Below are 23,370 nucleotides of genomic sequence, written 5' to 3' on the forward strand. Positions count from 1 at the left end.
AGAGAATATCATCAGAATACAACAGACGCCTATCTCAAGCTACTTCCTAATTGCTTTGTGTTTTTCACCTCCCTCACTCACCGACAATAGACAGGATGACCACCACCACATCAAAGATATTCCAGCCATTGGTGAAGTAATAGTGGCGAAGGGCGAAAAGCTTTAGCAAGAACTCGGTGGTGAAGACTACAATAAAGATGAAGTTGACCCAGTAGAGGACGTTTTCCGTTTCATCTGACTGATCGTCCGTTTCCACCATCATAGTGACCATATTGAGACAGATTAGAATCATGATGGAGATGTCAAAGACTTGCTGCGTCACAAAGTCGAACACCATGCCTTGGACCTTGTTCTACATGAGAGAGAGGATACAGAGAGGGATGAAGTTGAGATTTACTGAGGTTACAATCAAAAGCATCATATTTTGAATAATCTGAACACAATAGGAATAACCCAGAGAAACAACATACCTGTGGTCGAGGAATAGGTTTTTGTGGCTTTTTGGACCCTAGTTTTTTCATGGCATTGTAGTACTTTTTCTGTTCCTCTGTCATGAATATATCCTGACCTCCAAAGTAAAGGGATAAAGAAAGATTTGGTTATAATCACATTCTGACACTAAAATGGAAACTCCTAAAGCAAGATAAAGGTTAAGGAGACAGAACAGGTCTTATCTTTTTCTTCTGCTGGTTGAAGTTGTCAATGATCACACCGATAAAGAGGTTGAGGGTGAAGAAGGAGCCAAATATGATGAAAACGACAAAGTATATGTACATGTAGATATTGACTTCATAGTCGGGCTGGTCTTCCACCTTGGAGGGAGGTACAATGTTAAAGGTAGTGTTGTTTATTATCAACACAACTTTAAGAAACAAATTGACACAAATTTGGAAATGCGATTATTAACTTTCTTGTAGTGAAACTACCCCCAGCAGCCAGCTAACTTAGCTTTGTGGAAACAGGGGAAACAGCTAGCCTGGCTCTATCCAAAGCTAACAAAATCCTTCTGGCAGCGCCTCTACAGTTCACTAATTAACACCTGTTTGTTTAATCTATACAAAAGTCAAAGGCCATGGTCTGGTCAAGAAATAGTCTTGTCTAAAGTTAGTCCAGACTAGTCTAGTCGTTAACTTAGCTGGCAGCTGGCAGTAGCTTCATACTCTTCTCATCTAAGCGTCTTTCCCAAATGTCAAACTTTTCCTTTAAGACCTGCGTTAACAGTCTTGCATACAGTGAAAAAAATAAGCATTACAATATTTATTGAAGCAATAAACCTACCTCTCTGGAATCCACAGCTGCATACATAATGTCCATCCAACCTTTGAATGTGGCCTTTCAGAAGAGAGACATGACTAAATACATTTGTAGAAACCAAAAAATGTAAACTGACATCAAAGAAAGTCAAACCGAAACCGATGCATGTCCTGTAGTACAGCTTATTACAGTGTATGGAAAGAAACAAGTAGATGAAGAAAAGGGCATGGAGAAACACTGAATATATACAATGAAATATTTACAATGAATAAAAACGAATAAGAACAACAGACAGCCTCAGAGTACTGTGAAACAAATTGAGTTTGAAGCAACAGACCTTCAGGTGAAGCACAGAAAGAAAAGGAAGAAACAGAAAAGTGCATAAGAAAATAAGAAAAGAAACCACGTTAGCATGAAATAAGAAATGGAGTCAGAAACAGAGGAGACAAGGAGTGACACTCTCACCACTTGCAGCAGGGCCAGGTAGCCGGCGCCCACATTATCAAAGTTGATCTTGACGTTCTTCCACCTGACCTCGGTATAGTTTTGTTTCATGAGGGCCTCACACTGGGTCTTGTTGTTGACCACGTCGACAGGAAAGTATTCCTCTGATGTCTGATTGAAACAGTAGTAGTACTTGCCCGCAAACAAGTTGACCCCCATGATACTGAAAATCAGCCAAAAGATGAGGCAAACCAGCAACACATTCATAATGGAAGGGATGGCACCCACCAAGGCGTTGACTACCACCTAGACCAGACCAGGAAAGACAGGATATGACATGAGAACCAGGAATCAAACAGCTCTTTCAACCCCTCCGAAAAGACACTACATACTGTTATGGCGTTACACTGGGTACTTAAAAAAGCTGTTCAACCCTTTGTTACAGGTGCCGTTAAGAGCAGCAGTTCAATTCTATAATGATTTTATGTAGTCGAAAATAAGCACTGCACACCACTGTGATGTACATACTGAAGTGTGGGGAATTATTGGGAGGGAGAGCTGTTTCAGTCCCTTTCTAATTAGAGCAGCAGTGATGTGACGCTGAGATGCTCTTTGATCTGTCGAAGCATGTGGCTAAAAGTGCTCGAGGGATACTGAAACACACACACACACACACACACACACACACACACACACACACACACACACACACATACTTGTAACAAGACAAATACCAATATAAAAAAAAATCTATAAGAATCACATTTATAATGTAAAATGTACAATTTATAAACTTTTTATGTAAAAAAATAATTTGGGGACATTTTGTGGTTTCATGATTACAGCCACAACGCAGACAACTATTTTATGTTTTATACATGATAGAATAGTACGTCGTATTATATTGTTGTATATTGTAGATGGCATGAATGTGATTGACATGTACTGTGGTACTACACTAATGCAGTGTTATAAAAAAAATTTGCATGACAGTTGATATATAATATCAACTGTATTTATATATAAATCATATAAGAGAAAATAATTGAGTTCATGTGCTATAAATTATTGTAGCAACTGTACACTTTATAACATATTTTATACTAATATTGTTTTTTATAGGGTTACACACACACATGCGCGTGCGTGCACACACACAGTTTTCTAAAGCTTTATCTATCCAAAGACTCACATAACTATGAAATACTCTTATTATTTCACCTTAACGCATATTTATTAAATAAATATAAATCCAAAAATAATAACATTTAATAATAATAGGAACATTTGACTGTGTTGTGAGAAATAGTTTATAATTTAAACAAAATAGCTATTTCACATAGACTTTATAAAGCTTAAATGTCAGTTAAAAAGAAATGAATCACAAGTGTTTGCCATACCAATATGAAGTGTCCACTCTTACCACCCCAACCTTAGACAGTCAATATTCTTAATCTTACTGACCCTTTCCCATAGCTAGTCAAACAATATAACACTATAGCAGTAAAAGAAAAATCTATTTAAGTTTAATAATTCCCACCACCACCCCAAAATCTAAACCGCTCTAGCAATCCAATCTAATTTCCCCGTAGATTTATCATAGCCAGTAGTAAGCTCAGCACATAGTGAACTGCTCACTACCAGTGTTAGGCAGGCCCACCAGCAGCTCTCAGGCAGACAGCTGAGCATGCATGTCTTTGGCAGACTCGTTTTATGGAGCCATATTCCCTCCTCATTACAGACAGACAGGGAGGAGCTCTAGAGCAGGATTCTCTCAGCGTGTACACAACCTTCACAGGCTGACTCGTGTTGAATCTTACATTTGTGCTGTACAGAGGGCACACTGGTAAAATACTGGTTCTAATGTAAAATGCTTTGTGATGTTTTTCAATTATTTATTATATTGGCTTTAAAACCACTCTTTCCCTTACAGTGTTGCCATTGCACTCGCTGAGAGAATGATTCTCTGATGCTCGATCTGAGATACAATTGAACCTCTTTCAGAAATTCAGTGTTTAAAAAAAGAATTAGGCCATGCTGTGTGAAAGCATTCTCAGAAAGAGGGAAAATGGCTTTCAAAAATGCATAATGTGCATCGGCAGTTATAGTACATGCGTGTTACATGGCATTGTGCAATCTCAAGAACCGCTCAAATCAATAAATCAATAAATAAGAGAAATGTGTGGATAGAGAGATAGTGGCTAAAGAGATAATGGTTGAAGTTTAGCTTGCTTTTGCGTCTGACGAGCCATTCTGATATTTAGATGGTTTGTATGGGTGTCTGACAAATATCTAAAGCACAATATGGCTGAACGCTTATATATTATGTGTTGGCCTGCTCATAGTGAAGACAAACCATTAGTGATTGGGGTTCAGAGGTTTCATATAAAGGCCCCATGATGACTAATACCTTTAATAGCTGGCAAAGATGAAACTACCAAAATCATTGTCATTTCAACATTTTTGGTGGATTAATTTAAACGTCAGCACGTTCGTCAGGAAAGAGGGGGATTTACTTAAAGTGGGGTTAATATGGCAAGAGATGCTGTCATTCCTGTATAATGCATTGCTTAGTACGACCGAGATGACAAAGCAGCATTAAGAGAAAGAGAGAGCAAAGTACGTAGTCATGTAGCCCATATCATTGCATGTTAAGCAGTGCACTGCTTGCTCGGCGCTGTTGAGTTGCGATCCGTCTTAACGCAATACTCAGCCAGCGGGGATATAACTTATAACATAAGTTCTCATCATTCTAACTTTCCAGAATCTCTTTCATACGGTGTCATCTCTCCATTCATGTACTTCCCTATTCATTAATTTATTGCTTTGACTTCAAATTTTCCGTTATCAGTTCAAACAAAATGGTAACTCAATTGATGAACATATACATTATAGTAAAAAATTGTTTCCCTTTGCGTGACTGGGCTACCCTCACCTCTCTTACCACATACTGTACACCCAGTGAATGGGGTCATTCATAAGGGGCACTGGTATCGGCATTATTACACGCTATTAAAGCAAATGTGCCATGATTTCCAACCCCAAAAATGACATAATTAAGAGGTATATTTCCCCTCCCAGAATTAATAAAAATTATACCCATAAAATTTCAGTGAAACATTCATGGCAGCATCCATAGAGCCTATCCAGGGCCTAAAAGCGTTGATGTCTGCTCATGTGCAATGGCATCACATTTTAGTCGCTGGATATCTAGTATGAATGAGACTTCACAACAAATGTACAATAAATCCACCCACTAGATAACACAGGCCTTCTTCTCCTGCTGGTCTGTCATTTTTGGGACGTACTAAAGAGGAGCGACACATTGTCTGTCTTGGGTTGAGAGTGTTGTCCGAACGATTTAGTGCAAGTCAACCTATGGGCCACCACCCACCCAGACCCAAACTCAAAGTCAGAGTTTACCTGGGCCTGTTGTTGCCTCCCAGTTTCACTTCCTGTGGGATTGGAAGGCAACAGGAAGCCAGAGCCTGCTGTATGAGCTACAATATGTGGTTCCATGACATGACAGTAGTAATGCCTTGTGTGAAATGGCAGCCTAGCATATTTGCTAAGCTTCTGCCTGCATTCCCAAAGGAAGGCACTAACAATGATTAGAAATTAAGTATATAATATGAACAATGTTTAGAAAAATGTACAGTTATATTCTGCCACCAGAATGGACGGTTAGCAGATCTGTCAGTCAGATGGTACGACCCAAAGTGCTGACACTGGCAGAAGCTTAATAAATATTTTCCTCCCAAAGCCACAACACTGTAAGTGTGTGGTTTCTGTCTCAGTCCCTGATGCAAAAAGATCCTGGACAAGCAGGAGAGTGTGATGACCCTCCAGCCGAACCGGGTCGAGGTGGAGTGAGTAGTGAAAGGGATAAGGGGGTGTGGAATAAGAGGAGGAAGGGGGTGGGGGGCTGCACAGTGCTGCACATGTAGCGCTTAGAAGAAGGTGGGAAGGGGCAGAGATGAAGAGAAGAAGCTTAAACTAGAAGACAAGGCAAGCACACCAAGAGTAGTGAATGAGAATGAGATCAAGAGTTAGAAAGAGGAAGAAAATGAGACGGGGGGGGGACTATGGGTGACAACAACCAGGTGCAACCTATTGCTACCACCAGTCACAGAGACAACCAATCAAATATTTTAGGAAGAGACGGCTGAAGCAACCAGAGGTACTGTCGCACGTAATTTCTACTCTAAACAAATGTGACAAATTCCTCTGAATGATTGTTTGGCAGCCGTCCTGCATGCATTGTTTTGGTGTGACTGGTTGGGCAGAGGTTTTAATGTCCTGCACAGTTCTGCTGGTTGTTCTTGATGCAAGATGCATTGAGGGATGGTGTGAGCTGGGGAGGGGGTGGGGGGGGTTGGGGGGGGGGAGGGGGGTTCTCAATTAAAAGCAGTGGTTGAGAATTAGGTCAAATTAAGAGCTAATTGTTGATTTGAATGCTCTATGAAATTGCATGTAAGTTTGGTTAGCTTTGACCAATTTTCAAAGTAAGATGAAGTTATCAGAATTTCTAGGTTGTGACTTATGTGATGAGGCAGCTTTGTGAAAAAATATTTCTGTTGCTCTTTGGGTATTTTTCATTATGAAATTAATCAATTTGCATATAGATTGTTTTGTTTAAGAAATTCAATTGAAATGCATGTTGTTCTGCTGGCAACTTAACTGTTACTTCACTCAGTCTCCCAGCTGCATCATGACTTGTTCTTTCGCTCTAACAAAGGCATGGTACAGGATTGCGCATGGAAAGGTGACTTTTTGGCTTTATTTCCTGGTTTTAAAAACAATCCCCAATATTTTGGAGTTTTTAGTCCTCTTAGTTTGTTTTTTAGAACAGTTCTAGCATGCTTTAAATTGTTGAATGGGCATGCGGAAGGATCAGCTGCTTAGCTTTGGATCTTACCCTCATCCCTTCAAAACGTGACAAGGCTCTGAGGGGTCTCAAGGCCCTTAGTGTCCTGAGTGATTTAATGGGCCCTAGATCGGAGTAGCCCAGCGCATTAGCTACAAGGCTGACTATAGACACCTACACAAAAACAGAGAAGCAAAAGAGGTTCCAAACTGTTAGAAGTGAGAATATTCACTAGGAAAGAGAGACGGCCCTGGCATAGGCGGAGAGTTGCTTGACATACACACAAATCTTTGCATGTATATGCATGTATAATATTGCATTTATACATGTATATACACTGAGAGAGAAGGTTAATGTTTAGTATAGGTCTTATGTGCGTAGTAATTTTAGTAGCAGTGCGCCATAGAGATTGTTTGTCTGTTATTTTGGGGCAGTTGACGAGATGTGAAAAGTCCTTTGTACCTGCAAAAAAATTGGTGGTTGAGAGAGAAAGAGAGGAGATAGAGACATAAGACTCAATCAGAGGATAAATTAGGCAGAAAGTGCTACATGATTTAGTAAAGATACAAGCAAAGGGAGTGGGGGAGCAGAGGAAGAGGAGTTGGGGAGGGAGGGAAGGAGAGAGGTTACCCTGTAAAAGCTGATAAAAACCCAACAGACTTGAGAGCCTTACCCTTGCCCCTCTAAAATTGTCTCTCCATGTCGTTCTTGGGCTGAGGCATAAAATCCCATATAATTTAAGACAGACAAATTAATGGAACCTAAGAGAAAGAATACAAGTAAACATGTACAAATGTGTCATTTTGCCATTTTCTTTCTCAGACATCAAATCAGATTGTCATACAGCATTTAGAGTCAAATAGGAGAGAGACAGTCACATGAACCACGCACAAGAAACAGGGATGGAGGTTAAGGGCAGACCGGATATAGTTATTAGCACTGGATGGCACTGAAAGGACAAAAATACACAGTCGAGTTACACACAGTAAACAATAACAGCACGCAACCTCAAAGAAACTGGTGCAGCCCCTTTCACATCCGGCAGCAGCGACCGAGGCATTGCTGCAGCCAAAGAATGCTGCATAGTGTGTGATCAATAGTTAAAAACTCTCACTAAATCATTAAATTATGTAATTAATTCACAAAACTGTATGTTCCACCATCCACAGCAACATAATACATGTTAGAACTCTAAATTTAGGAATTATGGTTTGGTAATTGTGAATCCCCTATAGCTGCCCCTATAGCTAATCTAAACATACATATACAGTATTGAATCTTTAACAAATGAGGAAATGGACAATGGGGATTGTGGTGTACAGGAATGACTTGATCGAGTCACCTCAAGTGCGGCCATTACAAGCTGTCTGCTGCACAGGGAAGCTTTGTAATGAAGGATTCTTTGGCTGAATGCACATTATTCTAGATGCAAAATGTAGGAGTGGGCAGCTGTACTTGAATTAGGTCAAATAGAGATAATTTGTTCAAAAGTTAGTACATGAACACAGGAATTGTATACTCAGGAAGTCTTTTTGTTTTTCCTAACTGCAATCCCGGTTTGTATGCTGGAGGGACTGAAACAGGAGGAGTACCAGTTCCTTACAAATAAGGAAAAACAGTGAACACATGTGAAAGCACCTCCAACCAGCCACCGACACCAACCGGTCAAACTCACCGCAAGAAGTACACAACATCCAAAGCTTACCAAAGTCACGGAGGGAGGTTTGAAACAGGCAAAATCTTCATTTTGACTGATGCCATTATCAACATGGATTACAAGAGACCAACCTTTTAACCATATAAGGGTGGAATTAATCAAAACGATGGAAAGAACGGCAGAAAAGGTGGCAACACGGATTCAGACTTCTTACTGTACATGTGAATGTTGGACCATGTTCAAACATCGCGTCCAGGGTGTCCTGGACAGGGCCTTTATTAAGATTCTGTTGAGTTTTCTACAAGTACTTACTTTTTGGCACAAAGCCCCTATTTAAATCAATAACATTGTCTCTCAAATAAGTTAGCAGCTGTTCTGGTGGGCAGACAGTAAAATAAAGATTTTGCCTTGATCTACACTAGTGTTTGGGGTAATTGTCACCTTCAGCCTGACCCCTTGGAGAGCACCCCTTTGGGGTGCCTGGCCTCTGGCCCCCTGCTGGGCCAGCTGTGTGGTAGTGATCTCAGCGCCTCAACGTCCTTCTCACAGAGCTCTGCAAGGCAAGGCCAATGACATCTGGGGCTGTGATCCCATGATGACGACAGCACAAACCAAACAGAAATAAACCAAACTAAAAACAAAGGGAAAAACACAACAAAAAAATGATAATAATCATAGTGAAAAAGAAATATGAATGAAGTATGACACCTATCATCCTCACATTCACACACCTCAGTATCACTAGTGAATTAGAATTACCCCCCAGCTATTTTGTCACTTTAAACAGCTAATATGAGTAACATATGGATTATTCCTCCTACAATATGAATTATGTGTCCTACAATGTAAGCAAAAATAAAGTAAAAAAAGTTTTAGCTTAGCTTTAGTGTTCTCCCATTACAATGCTACAAGGTATATTTTTTTTAACTGATTTAACTAAACACTTTACTTTCTAACATTACATTTCTTTCCCTATGTCATTTTTAGCCAACACATAACAGTATACAAAACATTCTTATAATGGAAATCAAGAAGACACTAATCAAATGGGTAACAGAAACATACAGTAACACAAGGGAAATGAGAACGAACACACTCACACAAAGAGTCAGGCACATCCACACTCAAAGAAAAATACAGGCCGGTCTAATGATGGTGCCCCCCCCCTTTCTGAGTCCATGGCAATGGTTTCACCCCACAACACAGGACGGTAGAGGCACAGTCAGGCCACAACACAACCCAGACTCATCAAGCACAAGTCTAATTTTTTTGGAGGGGGAGCGCTAGTGAAGACCAAACTTACCGCCGGCCGCCTGTCACCCACCATCATTACATCTCAGCACAATATCACCACATTCCTGAGGTTACACTTTCAAGAGGGAATGAAAGGAGGTTGGGGAAAGAGGGGAGGAGGAATGCCACTCCCTGTGACATGTTCACAACTTGGGAAACGTAGCGCCCTGCACTGTCCCAAGTGTTGGGCTTGACAACACACCTACAGGGAGGGAGACTACAATGGCAATAACCAGAATCAGTACAGTGTGGTATGATTATAATTGCTACAAGCGCTATGTGTGCTGTGTGTCAACCTTGAACATATGATTTAAAAATACCTGTATACTGATGTCTTACGTTACAGAAGGCTACGAAGCTAACCTGGGCTTGTTTAACAAAGAAACACAGCTACTAAAGGCTAACCTAGTGCGTAACATTAATGGTGTTGTCTCCTCTCCCTGTGTGATGCATTGAACGTGAGAGTGAGACCTAAACGTGCCCGGATGAGTGTATACTTTCCTATCTAAGAGGGGTTGTGCTGTGTTAAACTGACTCACACAGCCGCTGTTTAAATTCACACTCCAGAGCCAGGCCTGCCTGCTTCGCCGTCTTGAGCAACCTTTGCTCTGGGTCTGCTTTCCAGTGTCCTTCGTCTGGACTCCGCAAGCCTGCTCTCCGTGTTGTAGTTCAGCATTTAAAAGGTGTATTTACAAAAACTTGTGTTGTGGGAAACAAGAAAACGTATAAAAAGAATCAGTCTTCCAAAATGTTTGTCTCCAGCGTGTATGGCCTGTAGCGTCCGTCCGCTCTGCTTCTTGAGTCAATTCCTCAATCAATCCTCCACACACCTGCAATGGCTGGGTTAAACCAGATCAACATACCACACCCCCTCATGTGACGCGTCCGTCTGGCCCTGTGCATTAGCTTACCCCGCCCACTTCTCTAAAAACACTAGACTGATATCATAACACTTAATATACTGTACATATGTGTAATTTTGAGCTGTAAAAACTAATTATAAATGCATGAATGTAGAAAATTAGATGTACATTGTCTATGGTATGTAATAAATGTATGTTGCTGCATGGAGTCTGGGATAGAGGAGCTTATAATGAATCAACATGGCAACCTCTGGCCATTGATAGGAGTCCATTCACTGTTATTGCCTGAGGTGTTGGACACTGCGGAGAGGTGGTTAGTTCAAGGAGAAAGTCAGAAATCAGGGAAATTCTTATTCTATCCCAATTCTGCCACTCAGTGCAGATTACCTCTTGATTCAGCATTAATGTAAAATGCAAATGCTTTAAGCTTCTAGACATGAAAATGGTCCCCTTTATTTCTTTCCCAGGTTGGAATCTCATTGAAATCCCTCACAGTCTAACGTTACGTTGTTTTAAAAATAGACAAAATCAGATTAAAACGTGATAATATGTGTAACTAACAAAGAATAGGTTGAAGAATTTCCCATGTTCCGGTTTTCAATCTTGACTGACACAAGGAGCAGAGAAGTACACAGAGAAAAAGGACAAAGGCACATCTCAAACATCTTACAGGTCAGAGACACAGGCAAAGACAGCTTTACAGAGACACATCTTTAAAACGTCTCATTGCTCTGAGCATGACTTGAATATGGTTGTTATCAATGGTTATTGATTGGCTGATTCAAATTTGTGTTAGTATCCATGCTTAAATAGTAGAGCTGCACCGATTACAACTTTCTAGGCCGATTCCGATTTTTCATTGAGTTTGACCAGCCGATACCGATTTTAGCCGATTCCGATTTCATTTTTTCTAACCGATTTACAGCACACACACAAATATTTATTTTCTATCTTTTCTTTAATAGAAAATTTTACATTTTGCATAGAACATAGAAAATGTTTTGAACAGATAATCGATCGCTATAAAATAGAACTATAAATTACTCTGGGTGTGCGAAATTAACACACATTTAAAGTGCAATGTTATGGAAGAACCATTTCCTTCTTTTCACATCCAATATCCAACTAAACGTTTTTTATATATTTAGCAAACTAAACTTCTGTATGTATGAAAACAGGGAAAACAGGTAATGGCAATAAAATAATATATAAATAACAAATAAAAATAAAAGCGTTTTAAACAGTAACGTTAATACAGCGCGTCGGAGGAATACAGTGTCTCTTTTTTCTTTTCTTTTTTACACAGCGTCTCCTGCAGTGGCCAGCGGCGCGTCAGAGGCAGAGGGACCACAGCGTTTGCTAATGTTAGCTTCTTGTCTCATCTGGGGTCTAATAAACAGTAAATTCATCAAAATCAGTGTGCCCAACGCTATTTTCCAATAAACTGCTCTGTCATATTTCACGGGACCCGCATGAGTGCGGTTTTCATGTTCCAGTTTTTCAGCCTCAGAGGGGAGAGAGAGAGCGGATAACTGTTCACCTATAATTATATACGCATAATTATGACTTTATGACATTTCATAAACAGCTGATTGAGCGGCAGTGCGCCGCTGCTACATGCATACAGCGGAAACCCTGCATGTGCACGTGTGGTGCTGATGTTGGGCGATGTTAATCATGCGGCGCCGAGTGAATTTGACCGGCATAAAATCGGCATATGTCAGACTGACTGGCAGGTTGCCGTCATGGCCGATGACGTGAAAATCTGCCAATTCCGGAAACCGGCTGGTCAATCGGTGCATCTCTATTAAATAGCTTTGTGTTCAAATTGGAATTGTTTATTTTAATTCTGCCTTAAAACATTATAAGTGGTGTCTGTACCAAGTAGGGGAACAGACAAACAGTTTGTTGCTTGTGGCACACTGGTAGAAGTGTTGTAATTCACAAGCAGAAACGTGATGTACATATTTAAGCATCTCAGACTGATAAACCAAGTACAAAATAGGGATTGTTGCGTGTTGGTGTTGTAAAAGGTGACTTCGGCATGAGTGCAGTTGAAATAGACAGACTGCAGTACAGTCTTGTAAAACACGGTCCTTATAGCATGAGTAAACCAAATAAAGAGGCTTCCTATTTTATACAACATGCCCTCTCACCTTATGCATGCCATGACGCAAATATTTAATTGATAACCTGACCTTTCAAACCTAACCACACCCAACAGACAACAACACTTACAATTGTAACAACATCATATATGGTGTTCATATAGTATATGTAGTGCATATGATGTGATCCATAACAATCTAATAAAGCAAAAGACAAATTATTACAGCAGAAATTAGCCTTAGCTGTGCTGCTTAATAGACTGTGTTTATCTTTATACCAGTGTGTTGCTGTTGAACCAAGGTGTGGTTGAGGACCAAATAACTGCTCTTCTTCTCTAATAGATGGAAACAAGAGCTGGACTTACATCCACAATGAAGAAGTCCAGCCAACACCAGGCATTGGTGAAATACTTGACAAAACCGTATGCGACCCATTTCAGCAACATCTCCAGGATGAAGATGTAGGTGAAAACCCTGTCGGCGTACTCCAAAATGATCCGAATGGTCTTCCTCTGCTCGATGTACACATCCTCAAAGGCCTATGGACAAAACAGGAAACATACGTCAGCCGTGACAAAGATGACAAGGGAAATATTACACCTAATGATTTATGATTCCACTACCAGATTAAAAAAAAAATTGTTCTGCGTGAAATATTTCAAATAACTCCACAGCAAATGTAGATTTGCAGCAGTCTTTGCTCTTATTTTAGAGGCATTTGACATGCTTGAGAACAAGGTCCCACTCCATCCCCAGAAATAGATCCCCTCTTTGATAAATGGTACAGTCCATTAATCACAGGCACTGCTGGCCCTTCCTCCAACCCAGCAGCTCAGGGAGTGACTGCACCACATGTTTTACCTCTTCACTGCCATACTGTACTGTAGACACACACCGGTCCCTGTGAAGTACCTCTATGTTTAATGAGTCATCTTCATTCAATCTTTATCCAGTTTTGATTTTCTCAGGTCAGTAGAATATGTGTTTCATTTGAAGATGAATATAAGTTGTGCTCTGAAGCTTTTCAACTGTTTATGTTGCTTTTTGTTTTAATTTTTTATGTAACAAGCCTGTAGTAGGCCTCTTTACCAGGGCACCGCTACTGAGGAGGATCATGAAGATGATGAGGGTCTCAAACCAGTTGTGCTCCACAATCAGGTAGCAGGTTTTTCTCAGGTACCACCATCTCTTCCACCAGCCCGTAGAAATGTCAACGTCACAGCACTTATACTTGGCCACACAACCTGAGGACACAGGAGAGACGGCATTTGATACAGTATAGTTGGATCAGTTACAGTCCTGTGTCTAGAATTGTTTAAATTTTAGTCCTAAAATCAATATATGGGTTTTTGAGATTTTTTTTCTGCTTAGTGCTTACAGAGAGAGGATGCAACATTTCTATTATACTGTTTTAAATTGTCATCATTTTTATTGCGTTGAATCATATTTTTAATCTATTTCATGTAGTTCTTAATCTAGTTTTTTTTTCCACAGTATTTTACTAATATTACTGTTACTTTTAAATCTATTTTATGACATTTTCATAATTTTTATTGTCTTGTGTGCTTTGGTCTAAATTGTTATATTCTTTTGTCTTTTCTGTTGTTTTTACGGTCTACACTCCTGTCTTATTATTGGCTTGCCAGTCATCTGTGAAGCACTTAAAACTGCAGCTATATGAAATGTGCTGGACACATAATCTTTGATTGATTGATTGATTGATTGATTGTTTTATTTCTGTAGTGTAGAACCACAGTACACCCTCTCCAATGCTAAGGGTTTAAGGGTTTTTGTATTGTTATCCTATTTTATTTCTTTATAAATGTTTTGACAAAGACTTGTATTCAGTTTGACCAGTCATCAGCCTTTTTAGACTAACTGGAATTGAACTGTTGAAGTGTTGAGATATCAATATTCCTGATTTCTATTACTGTTTTTTTTTAAACAGCCTTTATCTATAAATAAGTATCTGTAAAGTTATAGGTATTAGTGTATCAGTGTATTAGTGTGTAAACAGACAGACAGACTGATAAATAGATGGAGTTTCTATGGGTGAGTGATCCTTCATAATGAAACTGTCCTTCACACCTATCACCGCCCTATCATTTCCAATGAGTCCAAGAAAGTCTCTGTGCTATGGAGTGGAGGTAATGGGTGCCATTGGAGCAGTGGTCTCACCATCTGTCCAACACGCCTCGGGTTCCAAGTATTCCTCCACCGGTTCTACCACCACCTCCTCCACAACATCTGGCTTGATGTCAATGGTACTGCCCTCCGACGAACTGGTGTCATCAAGCTGCAGAGACGCAGACATATGAGCACACAGACAAAAAGAAACACAGGAACAAAGTGTCAGTAATTCAGAACCATTTTAGTTTTTATTGCTTTTTATTGGAACCGCTCATTGTGGAGAAAGCTGACTCTAGAAATGTCAGTTTCATGTTATGTCATGTCCATTTCCATCCAATTGTGTTGACTTCGTCTTTAAAAACAGAAAAGAACTTTGACTATTTAATCACAGAGGGTTTTTTTGCCTATTGAGATTGTCATCATAGCAGTTCTGAACATCATATATCATCCACATGAACATTCATGAAATATCAAATGTCAGATCCTCTGCTCTGAAAGTCTTCTAAATGCATTTTGTCAAAAGGCATACGTCAGCAGATATCCATTTCACTCCAGCCACTCTATTGAGTAATGGAGTTGTATCAGTGTCTGAACAGGGCAGAGTAGCCAGCCCCACCCATGGCAATTGCACGGTGTAGAGTAGCTGAGGATTATAACAACAAAAACACATCACATTTACATAATTACAAATAAATGATTTAGCAGTGCATATAAATGGTTGTGTTATTGTGTGTGCTGCAGATTCCAGTCTGTTTTGTGTTATTGTCTGCCTGAATAGTAATACTGTGATAAACCATTAGAAGCGGATAAATATATTCACTATTCTCACTGACCTCTTTGCTGTTCTCATTTTCCGACTCGCTGCTGAAGTCCTCCGTGTTAAGGTTCTCAAAGTCAGACTCTCCCACAGCAATGGGCACACAGACGGTCAGGTTTGGGTTGTGGATGAATGACATGTGGTCCTCATCGATCATATACTTGCCCACACTGCTGCCAATACCACTGGTGGTGCCATTACCATTCTTGACATAGTCCAGGTCACGGTTGATGTCCACCCCGGTGTGGTTAGCAATGCAGTTCAGCTTCTTGTCATACATGTCATCTAAAGGCTTCTGCTCGTCCTCCATCTGTGGTTTCTTCAGCAGACTGGCCACCAATATCCGCACCTTCGCTTTGATCCATGCAATGCCAATCTTGATACGCCTGACGGAAATCTGCAGGTTGTTGGGCTCACCGTCGTCATCTGTTGCAGCCAAGTTGTCAGCACTGAATGAGCTCAGCAGCAAGGCAAGGAACAGATTCAACACCTTTGGACACAAAATGAGAAATCAGTAACTGTATGTTGAATGCTACTTTTTCCATCTCTGACCACGTTATAATTATTTAAAGATGGGTTGGGGAGTTGTTTCTTTTTTTTTTTAAACTGCACACCCTCCAAGTCTAGACACTCACCACCAGGTTACCAATAACCATGACCATCATGAAGACAATGAGGCACATGCCCTGGCCTGCCACCTCCATGCAGTCCCACATGGTTTCAATCCATTCACCGCACAGCACCCGGAAGACGATCAGGAAGGAGTGGAAGAAGTCATTCATGTGCCAGCGAGGCAACTCACAGTCAAGAGAGATTTTACACACACAGTCTTTGTAGCTCTTGCCAAACAGCTGCATGCCCACCACAGCAAAGATGAAGACAATGATGGCCAGCACCAGAGTCAGGTTCCCCAAGGCTCCCACTGAGTTTCCAATGATTTTGATCAGCATGTTGAGGGTGGGCCATGACTTGGCCAGCTTGAACACTCTCAGCTAAAGTAAGGTGTGGGTGGAAAGAGTAAAAGGGATATAATTTAGTTGCTTTACTAACTTGCTGCACACAGTGAATAAAGTCAACATTTCTAAGATGCTAACTCTGCATGCTTTCTCTATTTAGAAAGAAACTAAAAAAATTAGCATTTACCAATCGAAATGACCGCAGCACAGACAGGCCCTCAACGTCAGCCAGAGCCAGCTCCACTAAACTCAGCGTTACAATAAAACCGTCAAAACAGTTCCAGGCCTCCTGGAAGTAGTAGTATGGATCCATAGCCACCAACTTAAAAAGCATCTCCCCTGCAAAGATCCCTGTGAACACCTGGCAGGTAGGAAAGAACACAGATTGAAACAAATGGATTTGAACCAACACCGTATTTCACAGGACATGTGAGAATGTGAAGCATGATAGGTAGTGAAACTTGTTGTGACCCATTATCGGAGTTGTGCATTATAGATCCATCACATTATAAATTATTCCCATGGTAACTGTATGTTAATAAATTACCAGTAGGATAAATCCAATTATTTAAAAAGGCAGCACATCTAGTTGTGTGTGTGTGTGTGTGTGTGTGTGTGTGTGTGTGTGTGTGTGTGTGTGTGTGTGTGTGTCAATGACTCACAAGGTGACCTACAAATTTCCACCTGTGCCACCCATTGGCATTTTTTTGGTAAATTACTCTGGAGCACAAATGTCAAATAACACATCTCCGTGCTGTTTCTATTGTAATTTAATACCTGTTTACATTTATGTAGACACACACACACACACACACACACACACTATACAGTAAGTGATCATTAGTGCAATAACTACACGTGTCAGCTGTGACTTATCTCGTTTTAAGACACTGACATATGTTAACAAATGTGACACTGAAAAGTAAAATAACAATCATGGTGCCAGAACTCTCTTTCTCTAAAATGCTAATAGTGAAAATCAGGTTGAGTTATCGAAGCCATGATTCAGACACCATTTTAGAGCAGCTCATCGATCAGGCTCCATGAAATATTAATGTAGGCCTCCCACCAGTCAGCCAACCAGCAGAGAGGCAGGTTGGTCCCACCGAAGCTAACAGCAGCTCCACACAACCAGAGGAGAGAAAGAGAGATAGCAGGAGAAGACAGGGAACATGTGTGTAAAAAAACTTAAAATGGATAAAAGAAGTGGGTCCGAGAAAGTGATTTTCTTTTCTCCTTTTAACTCTGAATCAGCAATGAAAGAGCTGCCAATTACGGTTCCAAAAGTAACAACTCTATGAGCTGCAAAAGAAGAAGCAGAAGAGATTCTTAACCGGCTATTCAAATAAAAATGAAAGAACAAAAAGATTGCCACTCACCAGATTGCCTACAGACAGCATGTCTTCAAAGTCAGGGGTCATGGGGTAGTGCTCCATGGCCATGAAGAGGGTGTTGAGGACGATACAGATGGTTATGGCTAAGTCCACGAAGGGGTCCATGACAATCAGGTTCATAGTTTCCTTGATCTTAATCCACAGTGGGGAGCACTCCCAGATCAGGAATGTGTTAGAAAATTTATACCAGCATGGTGGACACTTGCGTTGAGACTCCTCCAGTTCTGAAGACATAGCGCGGATCACACATCAAAACCAAACATAATTGCATGCTTGAGCATACCGCATGCAATGGTATCAAATGATAGACAAAATTGTATGCATTGTATGTATCTGGTACTTTTGGATATGCAAAGCAGATAAGCAGGAAATTCATGTCAAACTAATCAACCAATGAGAGCAGCCCTAGTTAAAGAATAATGAGAGAGCAGGTTAAAAAGCTGGGTTAAAGTGGCAGTACCCTCCACTAGTGTGTTGGTAATGACGCTCATGACACTGTTGGCCCGCTCTTTCCGCCCAAAGGAGGTATTGAGCTGGTCCACAGACACCATCAGGGAGCCCGACAGCTTCTTCTTCACCTCAACCTCAGTAGTCGGCTGTCAGGAATAGAGGAAGAATCAAGCACCCATGGAGAGGACATGAACACCATCCCATTTTACCACCAGTGGCCGGCGGAGGGAAGTGCACCACAGCATTGGCAGGAAAAAGTAGTTGATGATCAGATTTTTGGGTGGGGGCATGGTTCAATCTTTTCTATATCAATGCTGGTTTCAAAGAAGATGTGTGTATGCTGTTAATGCATGCAGGTCTCAGCCAAAGTGGGAGCAGTGGTCTAGGGCTACTTGACCTAATTGTGTTTGAATGTAATTAGCTTGTCCCGATTAAATAATAAATGGATTGTGCGATATTGTGTGAAGGGGAACTGCTTCTGCATGAATGCATTTTCAGTCCTGTCATGCAATAATGGAGGCTTTGCTGCCATTGCAATATAATCATTAGGTTAATTTACAAAAGGTCTCCCAAATCTGGCCATTTTAAATGTTATTTGCAAATTGATGCTACTAAATATCTTCCTACAGTACTTTGAAACCATACAATTTATATTGCAACCATCAAGTCAAGAGCATTGTAAAGAGATCATGTGGAGGCAGATAGTTCAGATCCATCCAGTTGTCATGCATGAGCATGCTCCAAGTCAAAGAGAAGGAGAGGAAATTACAGACACCATAGCCATTGTTCTACTTGTCTATGTCATGCTTGTTCTAATTTAGGGTTTAATCTACCATGCTAACTAGAATGAGACACAGCTGATCCACCAATGTTGACCAGGGAGATTTTGGAAAACAGAAAAAGACAGACAAGGACAGCAGCCCTCCTTTTTTCTTAAATTATATATTATTAAGGCCTGATATGATATTACTTGTGTATCTGCTTTGGGATATTAACAGTGTATCAGGGAAGAAGATAAAAATGTCTGTGGCTATATAGTGCTGGTCCCCTCAGTTTCCTCCGCCTCCTACTGTAGATCTACCCACACAGGCTAGCATTGGACCTGGATGCCTGGAGGAGGAACACATCAACACACTAGAGCATGTTAACTCATCATTATATGTTGTTTGTTAACAAAAAATGGTTTTATTACTAAAGTGTGTTAAACAGGAACTTTATGACATCCCACAGTTGAAGCTGTGTATTAAATATTAATCAGGCTTTGATATATCTGCCAAACTCTTATGGGCCAATGGGGATGCAGAAGAATAATAGAATTATGTCTGTTTGATTAGTGCCTGTATAATAGTGTGAGTATGGTGCATGTATGAATAAATAATTTGATATGAACATTCAAAACATTGACATTCATCGTTCAAATCAAACAACAAAATTGTCTGGAAGTCACTGACAGACCCAGTTTTACTAACCTATCAAATACACAGTTGGCTATAGTATATTCAATATAAAATGTATTTATTTCTCCATCCTTTGCCTACTGTTGGAGGGCAGCATACACTGCAGGGGCTGGGGGAGGGGAGGCGCGAGTGCTTAGCCAAGAGATACATACGGACTTGCAAAGATGAGAGTAGAGTATAAAGAGTAAGAAAGAAAAGGAACGGACGAGAGGGGGGCCATGCCTAGATAGGTCTACTCATTGACTTCCTTACACTGTCGTCAGGGGCTGCCTTATCTATTTTCACCTCAGGCAGAAGGCGTCCACCGTGCCCAGGGCCGATGAGCGACACCACGCCGTTGCAATCCACCGTGCTGTTCCTCTTCCCGTGGTATCCACTGTAGCTGCTCCGCCGATAAGGGCTGAACAGGGAGCCCCGGCGCTCCTCGCACTCCTCCACCGTGCTGTGTTCATCATCGGCAAACTCGTTCTCCGATCCCACGTCCTTACCGCGCCCCTTAAAACTGAAGATGCTGCTCTTGCTGTTGTGGCGGGACAGGAAAGGAGAGCCAGGTATACTGAGGAGGGACTGGAGGTAGAAGAAGGATGAATAGAGGAGACATTAGTGTGATCAATGTAGCACAGGGTGTTTCTGAAATACAACTGATTGCACCATCATTTTAATGCTGTTTGTCATCATTTCCGGAGGTCATGATAAAGACAACATCTGTAGGGTGTGAGAAATGTAATGCAACCAAGAAGCTTTTTCCTAAGGAGGCACATTCTGCTGGAGCAATCATGTGACTTATAAACAAAAGAGAAATACATAATTAGGTCAGTGATAACCCACACTGTCAAGGTCACACACAGGGCAGAGATACAGGCTAGAGCTGAGCGATATGGAGAAAATCAAATATTACGATATTTTGGACCAAACACCTCGATATCGATACTGTAGGGTTGACTATTGGTGCTTTCACAAAATATTTACACAATGAGATTTTTGACAAATAATCATTAGTAATGTGGATATCTATAAGTGGGTAAAGGCAAATAATAAAACAGCTAGAACAGTCTGGTAAATTCAGAAAATTATATCACTTTACAGTAATGCAGCCTTTAAAAACAGGAAAAGACAACACTTATGCCATATTACAACATAATGATATCCAAAATCTAAGAAAATATCTTATCTTGTATCACGATATCAATATAATATCGATATTTTGCCCAGCCCCAATACAGGCAGCTGAAAAAACATGCATGAGTCATGACAACATCAATCTGGGATGCTACTAGTATTGATCCAAATATTATTATAGCTGTACACAGAGTGTGCTAGCTCAACTGGAATCAATCCTCTGTTAAATAGGGCCAATGTTGCCTTAAATTATTTGGTAAATCCTGCACTATAAAACACCCTATAAGAGTCGTCAGAGCCCAAGTGAGGCCTAAGCAAAGCTGCAGGATTTCTCCCTTTGAAACATTAATGTAATCACTGTAAATAATTCAGGACCTGGACATGGGTTTCTATATCTCTGGCCACTATATGCTCCTTTATACGCAAGTTCATGCAACATCACACTGTACAAAAGCCACACTCACAGTCTGAAATATTCCTCACTTGACAGTCGCAAAATATTTTAAAGCAACAGTTTTCACAGACATATATATTCTATTCATAGAAATAATCAAACATCTATTTTTCAATTCTGTGGCTCTGATGTTATGGTAACTTGTTTGGTCTCTTTGTGTTTGACACTAGTAATCTGTGCTGAGGTTTTGTCTGTGAGATGTCTGCCACTAACCCATTACAATGGAGGTCAGTAGAATTTTCATGCATGGAGCTCAAAGCATTTAAAATGTACACTGAAAAACTAAAAATCATGTATTTCCAGAGAAAATGTCCCAGTTACTCAAGATAATTGATAAATATTGCTGTTTACACTGACAAAACAAAATTATGTTCACCAAGATTCAAAAGGTTGAAATCTTAATCCACTTATTAAACCATTTGTGGGAATACATGTTTTTGTAATTTTGGCTAACTGACCCTTTGCATGATGTTGAACTACAAAAAGAGGAATGCAGAGAAATGACTAAACAAACCCGACATTATCCTTGTTTACCTCACCTGGTTCATAATGGAAGACTTTCGACCCAAGCGATTATCAGGGAAACGGAAGCGGCTCCTCTTGCTGCCATCATCTGACTCTGACTTGACAAACTTCTCACTGTCGCCTTTCTCCTTCTCTTGCTCTTTCTGCCGCCACTTTTTCTTACGATTACGTCGTTCTTTGGCGCTCTTGGAGCTGAGCTTTGACATCTCAGAGGAACTGCATGACAGATGACCTCCTCCATCGTCCTCTACTGCGTCCTCTGACACAGTACCTGCAGAGGTTGCCATTGCAGCCGCCTGCAAAGAAACAAACACATGAAGGGAATCAGAACAATGATATAACATGAATCAGGAATCATTTCGGGCTCTATCCTGCCTGGGCTGACCTGAGCATCTTCCTGCTGTTTCTTGAGCTGATCCAGCATGGCCTTGAATTCCTCCTCTTTCTGCAGGGCCTCTTCCATGGTGGCCTGGTTCTGCTCCTCGTAAGCCATGGCCACCACAGCTAAGATCAGATTCACCAAGTAGAACGAGCCCACAAAGATCACCAACACAAAGAAGATCATGTACGTCTTCCCTGCCGCCCTCAGGGTCTGTTGGGAGGCAGTGCAGCAGAGATGAAGGGAGAAGGGATGGAACAGCAGAGACAATAATAACATCTAACACATAACCTAAATCCCAGAGTCAAGCTCAGTGTCAACCTCACTGCTCATGTCTCACAGTGACTCGTCAGAAATACACAGTCAGCTCACAGTCAAAGAGAACAGGCTGAATGGTTCAATTAGGAACAAACTCAGCCTAAACATCTGTGACTTTCTACATTTAAATGTCTGTTTCTGGTATTAATATGCTGAAATTAGTTCCACTCTCATCTCATACAATGATGAATTGATACACAACCATCTGTTCTTGGTCTGTGCAGGAACAATATTCACTGCAGAGGCACGGCAGAACAAGTGAGAACATTCTGGAAACATCTTGAAAAAACTGTTTTTTTATGTTAGTACATGATGGCCACCTTCATTTTAATGCAGGTTTAGTGCAGAGTTTGATGAATCTACATGTAAATAGACTTGTTTCCAATTTTGTTTTATTCACAGAGGTATTCAAGAGGTTCTTAGTGTAACAGAGGGAAACCATATTTCAACTGAAATGTTCTCACTCATCAGCCTCCTTTGGTTCCACCCTCTAAAGGCAAACTAATGCTGTCAGGGAGCAGAGCAAAAAAGAGAGGGCTTCCTTGGATAGAGAAGAGAAATTCCCTTACAAATCAATTATGAATGTAGTTGACATGTTGTGCTGGGAACTGTACATAACACAACATTCCCAACAAGAGAAGCACAAACTGATTAGCAGTCCAAATCATTGTCTTTATGTCCCACACATTACCAAATCTCATGTGGGCAGGTAAAACAAAACCTTAGTGGAAATACTGAATAATGAACTTGGCTCTGTCACGTCAATTTCATTTCATTTCTGAACATTTGACAAAGAAATATTCAACATCCTTTCCAAACACAGCTGAAGATACAGTACATAATAGCAGTGAGAGCCTGTAGTTAGGGGCTGGATTTCTCTGAGCT

The 23,370-nt window shown here is 40.6% G+C and overlaps 1 protein-coding gene across 1 annotated transcript in view; it reads right to left on the reverse strand.

Annotated features, from left to right (window-relative positions):
- scn8aa (sodium channel, voltage gated, type VIII, alpha subunit a) overlaps positions 1–23,370 on the reverse strand; it is a 44,557-nt gene that overhangs the window by 5,283 nt on the left and 15,904 nt on the right. Inside the window, exons 10-26 of the mRNA XM_028582530.1 lie at positions 22,174–22,380; positions 21,803–22,084; positions 19,943–20,257; positions 18,244–18,379; positions 17,769–18,007; positions 16,577–16,750; positions 16,069–16,425; positions 15,450–15,923; positions 14,665–14,782; positions 13,576–13,730; positions 12,852–13,025; positions 6,617–6,739; positions 1,720–2,004; positions 1,279–1,332; positions 675–812; positions 471–575; positions 82–352 (exon numbers count right to left, since the gene is read on the reverse strand). Coding sequence (XP_028438331.1) covers positions 82–352; positions 471–575; positions 675–812; positions 1,279–1,332; positions 1,720–2,004; positions 6,617–6,739; positions 12,852–13,025; positions 13,576–13,730; positions 14,665–14,782; positions 15,450–15,923; positions 16,069–16,425; positions 16,577–16,750; positions 17,769–18,007; positions 18,244–18,379; positions 19,943–20,257; positions 21,803–22,084; positions 22,174–22,380 — 3,607 coding nt within the window. The remainder of the gene's footprint in view (positions 1–81; positions 353–470; positions 576–674; positions 813–1,278; positions 1,333–1,719; positions 2,005–6,616; positions 6,740–12,851; positions 13,026–13,575; positions 13,731–14,664; positions 14,783–15,449; positions 15,924–16,068; positions 16,426–16,576; positions 16,751–17,768; positions 18,008–18,243; positions 18,380–19,942; positions 20,258–21,802; positions 22,085–22,173; positions 22,381–23,370) is intronic.

This window comes from Perca flavescens, chromosome 7 (genome assembly GCF_004354835.1).
Source record: "Perca flavescens isolate YP-PL-M2 chromosome 7, PFLA_1.0, whole genome shotgun sequence".
NCBI lineage: Eukaryota > Metazoa > Chordata > Actinopteri > Perciformes > Percidae > Perca > Perca flavescens.